This window comes from Phragmites australis, chromosome 15 (genome assembly GCF_958298935.1).
Source record: "Phragmites australis chromosome 15, lpPhrAust1.1, whole genome shotgun sequence".
In the NCBI taxonomy this organism is placed as follows: Eukaryota; Viridiplantae; Streptophyta; class Magnoliopsida; order Poales; family Poaceae; genus Phragmites; species Phragmites australis.
This window is the reverse complement of record NC_084935.1, coordinates 4342901-4353222: the sequence shown is the minus strand read 5'-3', so window position 1 is coordinate 4353222 and position 10322 is coordinate 4342901. Positions and strand designations below refer to the sequence as shown.

The 10322-nt window shown below is 44.7% G+C and overlaps 1 protein-coding gene across 1 annotated transcript; it reads left to right on the top strand.

Annotated features, from left to right (window-relative positions):
- The first annotated feature begins 2836 nt into the window (after window positions 1-2836).
- On the top strand, window positions 2837-7429 carry LOC133891886 (putative methylesterase 11, chloroplastic). Its single transcript, XM_062332588.1, has 5 exons — window positions 2837-3275; window positions 4818-5054; window positions 6240-6383; window positions 6494-6625; window positions 6730-7429. The coding sequence occupies exons 1-5, from the start codon at window positions 2937-2939 to the stop codon at window positions 7015-7017; spliced, it is 1140 nt and encodes a 379-aa protein (XP_062188572.1). The 5' UTR covers window positions 2837-2936; the 3' UTR covers window positions 7018-7429.
- The last annotated feature ends 2893 nt before the right edge of the window (window positions 7430-10322 follow it).

Here is a 10322-nt window from a genome sequence, read left to right as displayed (position 1 = left end):
CACCGGCCGCTGCAGAAGATCAGAATCCTTATGGAGGCACGATGGCAATACTCAATTTTTCTGCAGGTAGGTGCGCAGCATGGCGCCAACGACATTGACAAGATTACCTGAAACCTACACAGTTCCGCAACAGGTGCATGCGAGTTTGTGGAACCCCGGATGCAAAGCTTTTGCATTAGTTTATCTGATATTTTCCATGATCACGATGTCAACCACTATCGATGGCCGCGTGAGCCGTATCGCTGTAGACCCCATCGATGGCAATATTGAATGGCCTTAAAGGACATGGCTCATGAGCCAGGTATCCGTGTTCATCGGTCTTAAAGTACAAGATTTAGCTCCGAGATGTGTCAATCGTGTTTTTTTTTTCCTTCTGAATTTGATCGTATCACTATTTTTTTAGTGTTTTGTTATACTAGTTCTGCTAACCATCTCTTTGGCAGTACAAATCACTGACAAAATGTATAACGAAAAAAGGATGGAGAAGTAGGTGCGCCGTGATCCATTCATCCATATTGCCACGATTGTTCTCCACAGAAATGGGTAACTTGCAACCATTCGTTGACGCGTCCCGTCCGTTTCTGAATTTGTAAATACCATCAGGAGTTCAGGATCAAGTCATGTTCATCATGCAAGTTTGGTGTGGACCAGCCCCTGGTCCGTCAAACACACTCTCTGAATCTGATCCCGTGGAGTGAAATCATGCTGCTGCGCTACTAAATAACTCGAAGATGAGTTTTGCTTGACTCTGATGAGTAGGCCTTCAATTGGACTCAACAACCGGCTGATTAAGCTATCGTTTCCCCCTTCAGTTCTGACAGAGAGAATCGTCGCCATGACTCGCGTGCGACTGCGCTCGAGCTATTTGGCACGATTTTGTGAGGAACGGCCACGGCGTCGTTTGTTCTTTCCCGAAAGAGGAACCAGCCAAGATATTTTCAGTTTGAAGCTTGAACATCACCTCGAATTCAGCTGAGTCGTCAGTCAATCCAGTGCACAATAACTTATTAGTACACCCGTTTCTGGTCAGGAAACCTGCCGAGAGATTTCTACTCCGTCGTCAGTTCTCCCGCGCCGTCGGCTGATCGATTCCGTAGACACGGCGCCGGACCGCCGGTGCGGTCAGACTTGGGAACGGTTCACGCAGAGCAGCGCGAAAAGGTGGAGAAAAAGGCAGCGAGATCTGGGTCATACTCGCACGTCACCGATCTGACCTCGCATTCAGAATCATTGGATGGATCACTTGGGTTGCTACGACCGTCGCTGCCTGTTGGCGCACGGCGAGACACCGGGGCCGTGAGCCCGCGAGCACCCACCCAGCCGTCAACCGGCAAAGCTAGAGCGAAATAGAGAGGTACAACTTGCAAGATTGGGTCGAGTAGTGTAGTAGTTTGAGTCGAGGGGTATGCTAAAGGTAAAATTCTGAGAATTAGTTATGATTTTCGTTTTATTCTAGATGCATCCGTACCCTGTCCCTTCCGAATAGCTTCGCCCATGCTTATTACTGCGAGTAGCCAAGTGCTTGGAGTAGGAGTCCTACTTGTAAGATGAAAAACCCTGAAGGAGACTATATAAACAATGGCTGGAGACCATAGCAGAAATTAAATAAATCGTGAAGCCAACACAATGTCTCGTTCAAGGTTTGTAATGGCAATTAGGCTCGTCCAAGGTTTGTAGATTCAAGTAATTCTTTAGCGTTAGATTCTTGTACAGGGGCAAGAATTCCAGAGTATTAAAAGGGTCAAGTCAGTTCGAGAGAACTAATCACCTGTACTCTTTTTAGAGTTGTACTTAAAGAATTTACAGTTGTTTTTCGCTAAAATCTTATTATTTTATCATGGTTACTTTAACACCGTTATTTGGATTTTTCTATGGAATTTATCTACATCGTTCTTGTATGATGTACACTCACACTATACACGTAATATCATATTTGAATCCGGAGATGCTGCGCACGAGAGTAACATTGTGAACATATGTGACGGGTGGCAACAATTTATATCCTCTGCTGGCACTGTGCTCCATTTCAATGGCAACAGTAGCAGCACAGTACGCTAGTACCCCGGCACGTCCTGCTGCCACGGATTTGCCACTGTACAGGGTTCGTGTGCAGGGTAAAGAAAAACGCCTCGAAGGGTATCGAGGGCCTGTCAATATCGGCTTGGAAATTTTTTGTGTGGATGGTAGGTGACATGGATGTGGAGTTAGTACGTGCATGCTGCTCGTTTTCAAGGCGCCAACATTTCAGAGATAAACTTTTTGAAAGAATGGGGTTGAATAATTTTTTTAACTATTTTTACAGTAAGATTTATTTTCACAGTCTTTATTGGACACCGAAGGTTTAAACCCCTGATCGGCTCGATCCCTCGTGGAACTTTGCCACCGAGCTGTGTCTCTGACCTATTTCCTTTCAGTTTTGGGGCATTTGAGAGGCGTTAACCAAACATGCTGCATTTTGACGCCATTGTTTCGGTAGCTCCTGTGCTTGATCTAGCATGTGAATTGCACAAAATTCAGAGCAGCTGTAGACCACGCACACCTGCAATTTTGTGCTATAATTTATTTTGACGTACCAAGTATTTCTTGCAAATCATGGATTATGACAAGTGAAAACTTTAGTTAGGAACGATCTTGTACGAGCTAGTAGTACATGTACCATTGCTGAAATCAAATCTTTTGAAGAGCATTGAAGCAGTTGTATGTGTCAACTCTGGACTTGTGATCCCTCATGAGCAGACTCAAACAAAATTCCCTGAACCTGGTGGACTTATATGCAAAAACGGGGTACCGGAAGAAGTATAAATTTTTGTATCCTTTTCCTGCCATTTCTGCCGCGCTCCCTGCTGCTGCTGCTGCCGCCCCTGTTACCGATTCCTGAATCGCAGCAGCAAAAGCAAGGATTTTTTTCCCTCTCCTCCTCTCCGGGAATCGCCCCGATGGGCTCGCTGATCTCCTGTCTCTCTGACCCCTGCCCCTCGGCGTCCCCGCCGCAGTCGGCGAAGCGGCGCTCGTCCACCTCCTCCCGCGGCCGCGGTGGGCGCGAGGCATCCAAGTCCGTGTCCATCGACGAGGAGGCGCTGGCTGCGGCGGCGGCGCTCGTGCTGGGGCAGCGGGGCGCTGACGGCGGCGGCGGCCTGGGGGCGTTCGAGCGGTCGGCGTCGGTGCGGTACGCCGCGAAGCGGCAGAGCCAGGCCCCACCGCTGCCCCGGAGCTGCAGCACTCGCCCGCGGTCGCTCGCCGACCCCGAGCTCCAGCCGCAGCAGCTCCTCGCCAAGGTTAAAATCAAGGCCTCCCTCCCTAGCTTGCTTGCCCCTCTCTCGGTCGGCGTCGGTCGCATTGCTTGGTTGGTACGCGCGCCGCCGCGTGCGCTGCGTTGAATACTAACGCTGTTTCGTTTGACTATTTCCCTTTTTTCCTTCGGGGTTTCGCTGCGATTCTCTGACTTTGTGTCGCATGTAAGAAATGTGGGGGCTTTGGGATTTTTATTACACTTCTCGATTCTCTCGTTCTTGTGGTTCTTTTTGAAATTTAGATTCCGTTAATGGTTTGCTCCATTACTTTGGGCTCAGTTGCAGAAAGGTGCCATCGTTGGTGTTTGTTCTTGTTTTCTGATTCGTTGTATTGTCATGCCCGGCTATCTTTCAATTCAATCCGATGCTTCTACGTGGACGAATTCTTCTTCTTCCCATTGGCTTACGTAAGAACTAGGTAGTCAATTCGATTTCGTGGTGTCATCTGAATCACCAATCGATTTGTGACACTGTCTAGTGGGACCGGGAAATGGGGTTCCCATATGTCATAGGTGTTGAAACTCGAAAGCTGCAGGTTCGGGCTGGTGGAATGCATATGTGGATCAAGGGAGTTCTCCCCCTGTTCTATGTGTGGACATGTGTTCTTGATATTCGGCATATACTAAGACCCTGACTTTATCATTTGGACCTGACGAACTTCTCTTGAAACATGTGAACAAACAGGTATCAGACAACGACCCAGCACTAATTTGGTAAAAGTTTAGAGGAAGTAGGAAACTTTGGTTGTTGACGGATAGTGGTTGCATTGGTCATATACATTGGTCTTGTTCAGAAGCTCTTCATGCATAGGGGGTGGCTGAAATTGATTGATTGCCGCTTCTAGCTCTAGTGCACTCCTATTGGCATGTGTGTTCGTTCTTCTGGAGAAAAAAGACAAGAGAGGAGCCGAGGAGCTCCCAACTTGTGCACTCCTATTGGCATGAGATTGTTTACTTCGAATTATTTCAGTATCGATGCCTACGTGTTTTCTAGATCTGTTGTTGCCAGGTCTGCCTTTGCCATTACTGGAATGGGCAGCCGGCGTGGCTACTAATTTGTATTGACTTATATACCAGCATTACTGACCACTAACAGTGGTGTTGACTAGTAAGTAAATACCAGCCAGCATGGAAGCGCCGGCTGATTGGGATTGGAAAATTTGTGTTTGACATTTTCAGAATCACTGGCCAGTTGCCGAATGCATCCGATGGTATGCTAAATTTATTGAAAACAGTGGAAAGTCCCAACAGAATTAGCATGCTATTTGACTTTTAGATGGTGTTTTTCTTTTTTAGTGCTTATGATCAAACAATTATTTCCATAGTTATGACTAAAGAAAGCACAAGTACTGTGTGCATAGCCATCAGGACCTCTGATATTTTGTTTAGTTTCCTCCACTCTTGAATTTATAGTGTTTAATGATTCTTGCTATTCCTGGGGTTCTACAACAGATTTGAACTTGGTTATCACAACTACACATTTATATAACCACTATTATTTTTGACAAATGGTTTGCTTCTCAAGCAGGATTTGAATACTAAGGATTTGGAAACCAACATCATTGTTCTTGTTCATGGAGGTGGTTTTGGTGCTTGGTGTTGGTACAAGACTATATCACTTCTTGAAGCTAGTGGGTTCAAAGTTAATGCCATCGACTTAACAGGCTCTGGGATTCATTCTTATGACACGAACAAGATTGTCAGTCTTTCAGAGTATACTGAACCACTTACATCTTACCTTAAAGGCCTAGGTGACGCTGAAAAGGTTTGCTCTCTTTCGATGTATGAATCATTGTATGCTTTAGATATTTAGCAAGTTAAAATTTCATTTGGAATGCTGTAGTAGCCTAGCGCCTAAGTGACGCTGAAAAGTGTTGTGTGTGATGTTTGGTAACTTACCCCCTTTCATGCTCTTTATTATGAATCTTCTTTGCATTTGAGGAGTTGCTTGGCTGTTGAGACATTCCAATTTAGTAATATAACATTGACCTGAATGTAGTCCTAAAACTCTGCAGAACAAATTAAAGAAATTATGTCTGTAACTTAATATCTGGTATGGGCTAATACTTACATCATCTAACGTGCAAACTGGGATCATATTGGCTAATTTATTGTAAGTTGAGAGATATATGATGACAAACTAGTATTTATTTCTGCAGATTTATGTGTAAGCATTCTAGAGTTGCAAGCACTTGAATTTTGGTACAGGGCTTTGTAGCACCTTGTAGGCCTGTACCAGTGCTATTCTTCTTTCACATTGTGCACGTTAGGTAAGAATAGCTAGTGCAGCAGCATGAAAATTGTGAGTAAAGTTTTGATCTAACGGACATGGCTGAGACTTAACTCTTCTGGAGTGGTAAGATTTTAGAGGTAGAAACTAGTAGTGTTAGATTATACTTAACCACCTAATGTAGCAATATTGTACTTGGAGCAATCATAAATAAAGATACTATATGTTTCAGTGTTCTGTGGGATCAATCTTCTAGGTGATGAATTTTGTGGACTTATTTTTTCTGGGGATCACAGTCATAGTAGGAATAATCCGATAATACTCAGAACCTAATACTTCCCATGGTTATGATTCAGAGCCTGAGCACCACCTTAAGTTTAGTTATGATTTGATGCCTGAGAATGATCTTGCCTTATTATGTACTCATTGAGAATTAAAGCAGCTGGTGACAGTCAACTTGATTTGTATTTCTTTAAAATGATTGCCGGAATATTTGTGTACTCTCGAATGTATCAATTTAATATTTTCTTACACTGTTTAGAAATATTTTCAGCAGTGCGTACTAATATTTCAAAGCATCATAGGAACTTTTTCAGGAGGTCTTTTACTGTTGTGCTCTCAAATTCACATCAGGATCCCTGTTTTGTGTGATTGTTTTTACACATAACGTCTTTTTTCTTACAAGAAATATAACAACCCGATACCCTTATTATAACTCAGGTGATTTTGGTCGGACATGACCTCGGTGGCACTTGTGTATCCTATGCCATGGAGATGTTCCCATCGAAAGTTGCCAAGGCCATCTTCCTGTGCGCAGCAATGCTGACAAACGGGCATAGTGCTCTTGATATGTTCCAACAGCAGGTTGAACAACATCAAAAACATCAAAACAGACAAGAACACTGAATGTTGCCTTGCATCCAAATTAGCGTATCTTTTGACGATTATGCCCTGTTGTCGTTTTTACACTTCAGATGGACACAAATGGCACACTCCAAAGGGCTCAGGAATTCGTCTACTCCAATGGCAAGGACCGGCCTCCGACCGCCATCAACATCAATAAGGCGTTGCTGAGAGACTTGGTGTTCAACCAAAGCCCTTCCAAGGTTTTTTTTTCAAACTTTTGCATTCACACAATAATCTCCAATCACATCACTGAACTGAACCCTAGTTCTGAAGCTCTCGCATTCCCTTCCTTGTGCTCCTGAAGGACGTGTCACTGGCCTCGGTGTCCATGAGGCCCATCCCCTTCGCCCCGGTGCTGGAGAAGCTCGTGTTAACAGCCGAGAACTACGGCTCTGTGCGGCGGTTCTACGTGGAGACCACGGAGGACAACGCGATCCCTCTCGCTCTGCAGCAGAACATATGCGGCGCCAACCCGCCGGAGAAGGTGCTGCGGCTGAAAGGGGCGGACCACGCACCCTTCTTCTCCAAGCCGCAGGCGCTGCACAAAACCCTGGTGGAGATAGCGGCCATGCCGCCGGTCCAGGCATCGTGACACCGCGTTGGGCGTTTCCCTCAGGTTTTGCCGGCCGGCGGTGAGCTTGCATGGCCGCTGTCCTGTACATGCTGAGGATGGTATGGGTTTGGAGGTCGTTGTTATTTATTATACAGGATGTTGTCGCGGTGTGGCAGCTGGGGTAGGGGCTGTGGAATTTCACCATCATCTCGACGATGGCATCCTTCCATGTTGGGTCACTATCACTACTGATGCCCGTTTAGAACAAGTTCACGAGATTTCTGTGAAAGGTGTACCGCTTTATGTGAAATTTCACATTTCAAATAGTGTTATTTGGTCACTCATGTTTAATTTTTTTTTTCTCTAAATCTGACACTTAGAATCAGAGTAGGATTTTGATACCGGTGGTGGACTTCGAGTTCTATTTTATGTGTCTATTTTTTTTTACCAATCCGACACCTACATTTGAATTAGATTTCAACACTCATATTCGTATACGGAGTTGATTACGTATAGGACTTATTGTATTAGCGGTATATGATAAAATTCTAGCGAGACTCTAGGTAGAATTTTAATAAGATTGTTATAACCCGATATCTTTATAAATATGAGAGGATGATCGTTCTTGGTAACTACGATGGTATAGCGATATGTTTGTATAGAGACAATGAGTCTGCTAGAACCTTGAAAAGCGGACGACCTTGCTAGTTAAGGAGGAACTTGGAAAGCGGACGACGTTGCTAGTTAAGGAGGAACGTCTGTAGTCACGTCTCGAGATGTAGGTTTCGGTTGAACTTTATTAACAAATATCATGTCTTTGATGTTGTTTGTGATCGTGTGTATCATCTTAATAAATCCAAATGTTATTTTTGTTGATGGCTAATTTACTAATAAATGATATTAAAGTTTTGTTTGATTAGTTCTAAAGAGGTTACGTGGAAGATTACGAGGAGACGTGACAATTATAAATCTTCGAGATATCGTAAACATAGGTGGAAAATGGTGACAGCCTGTGCGCACCTGCACTGCGTGTACGGCTGTGGCGTCGGCGGAAGTGGTCGTCGAGGACGGGCCAGGACGCGTGTTGCGGTCGTGTGGGGTAGCGGCTTGGTGACGAGGCCGTGGACCCGTGGTGGTCGCGAGCAAGTTGGCGAGGTGCTGTGCGGCCGTACGGATGTGCGGCGTGAGGTGTCTGCGTTGGAGGCTGGTTCGTCATGCTTGGCAGGTACATGACGGAGGCGGGCCGGTTCACAGGCTGGCGTGGTCGCAGGAGCCGCGGGCGAGGAGGTGGCCGCCGTGGAGGTCACGCAGATCCGTACAAATTTGCGGTCCGCCTCGGCCACCACAGCGCCGGCGGTGGCAGTGCAGGTCGGCAGGACATGGGTCCGGGTGGCCAGGAAACCGGGTATGTATATACGGGGTGCGCAGGTGCTCGAGCGCGATAGGAGGTCACAAGCACTGATTAATATTGTAATAGGTGAAGAAGGAGAGGCAGTCGATCGGTTGATTAAGACCTCAAGCCGATGTTATGGTGCCCGGTGATAAGTATAGGTTGTCGATAGTGTTTGATTGTGATGCATATGACGACTAATAACAGTTCGACAGTGGTAGCCAGACAGTTTGCAGATACATAGCAGATAGTTTAGGAAAAACTGGCGAACAATTCACTTAGAGGGTGAACATACTATGGTGCAGGATGGATAGGCTGGTGGTGACAGGCTAGTCATACCGTGGGTAACAGAGATGAAGAGATTGGTAACAACGACATATGAGTGTAAGGGCTGGTGGTGGTTATTCTTTGCGGCGTGACAACATGTGATGTGAGCTCTGGATGGAGGATGGCATTGGAGAGGGCTTATGTGCTTTCAAATCAGTAAGGACGTTGATCAATTTGAGTTATACGTATGGGTTTCTCAAGTGTGAATTGATGGACGTGAAGAAACTTTAAGGACTGAATTGAAAGGAAGTAGAGATTATGAAGATCTTTAATTGTAACTGGAGTATCTGATTGGTCTGGGACTGTAGGAGGCTACGGTGTAAGACGTCGGAGAATTATAACCTAAACAGTTATGTGAAAGAGCAGTGCTAATGTGGTCATTTCTATGTGTGACTCGGAAAGTAACAGTGAATTTCTCAGTATCAAGAAACAATCAATCAGGAACTTAGATATCAGATTCAATTGGTTTTTTCATATGACGTCCAACAGGGAGTAATTTTCTTCATAAAGTTTGATGATTCTGGTTGTATCTACTTATGTGACTACGCGGGCTACCGTACTGTTGGAGTAAGTTACTATCAAGATCTATAATAGAGTTATGTGCTTTGAGGAGTCAGGTATATGGAAAGGCTAAAGAGGAATATGATTTCGCTCAAAGAGGGTGTGTTGACAGAAGAGATAGGTGCTCAGTTGCAGGTATAGTTATGGAGTCTAAAGTTGCAGGGATAGCATAGTCTTTGGAATGCGATGAGTTTGAGTAAAACTCATTGGGCAACTCTCGTTGAGCGGTAAAGACGATAACTCAAGTCTGGTGTACAGGGAGATTTGCGTATGACGGCTTTAAGGTGGCAGATTATTAGCCAAGGTGAAGTTTGTGGGATATGTTTCGAATAATTATACGAAGTTTGTTACGTATAGGACTTGGTATTGTATTAGCGGTATATGGTGGATTCCTAGTAGGACTATAGGTGGAATTCTAGTAGGATTGTTGTAACCAGATCTCTTCATAAATATAAGAGGAGAGTAGCTATTTGTAACCATAATGGTATAGTGATAGGTTGGAAGGAGGGCAGCGATTCTACCATAATCGTGAAAAGTGGCCGATGTTGCTAGTTAGGAAGGAGCGCTCGTAGTCATGCCTCGAGAATATAGACTTCAGCTCAACTTTGTTAATAGACATCATGACTTTAATGTTGTCTATGATCGTGTGTATCATCTCGATAGGTTTATTCGTTACTTTCGTTGATAGCTAATTTTGTAATATTGTCACGGTGTGGCAGCTGGGGTAGGGGCTGTGGAATTTCACCATCATCTCCATGATGGCATCCTTCCATGTTAGGTCACTATCACTACTGATGCCCATTTAGAACTACGGCTTTATGTGAAACTTCACATTTGAAACAGTGTTATCATGGTCTGGGCACTCATGTTTTTTTTAATCGGATACTCTGAATTTGAGTTCGATTTCGATACCCGAGTTGAATTCTGAGTTGTATTTCATGTGTCTAAATTTTCTTTACTGACATGACATCTAAATCCAAATCGACACCTATGTCTATATCTAGATAACACTAATTTCAAATAGGGTCTTGTAAAAATATTCTGCTAGATGCACCAGTAGTACATC

Coding starts and splice junctions, on each gene's coding strand:
- LOC133891886 (XM_062332588.1), top strand. CDS start 2,937: ATGGGCTCGCTGATCTCCTGTCTCTCTGACCCCTGCCCCTCGGCGTCC. Junction 3,276..4,817: donor CGCAGCAGCTCCTCGCCAAG/GTTAAAATCAAG, acceptor CTTCTCAAGCAG/GATTTGAATACTAAGGATTT. Junction 5,055..6,239: donor GCCTAGGTGACGCTGAAAAG/GTTTGCTCTCTT, acceptor ATTATAACTCAG/GTGATTTTGGTCGGACATGA.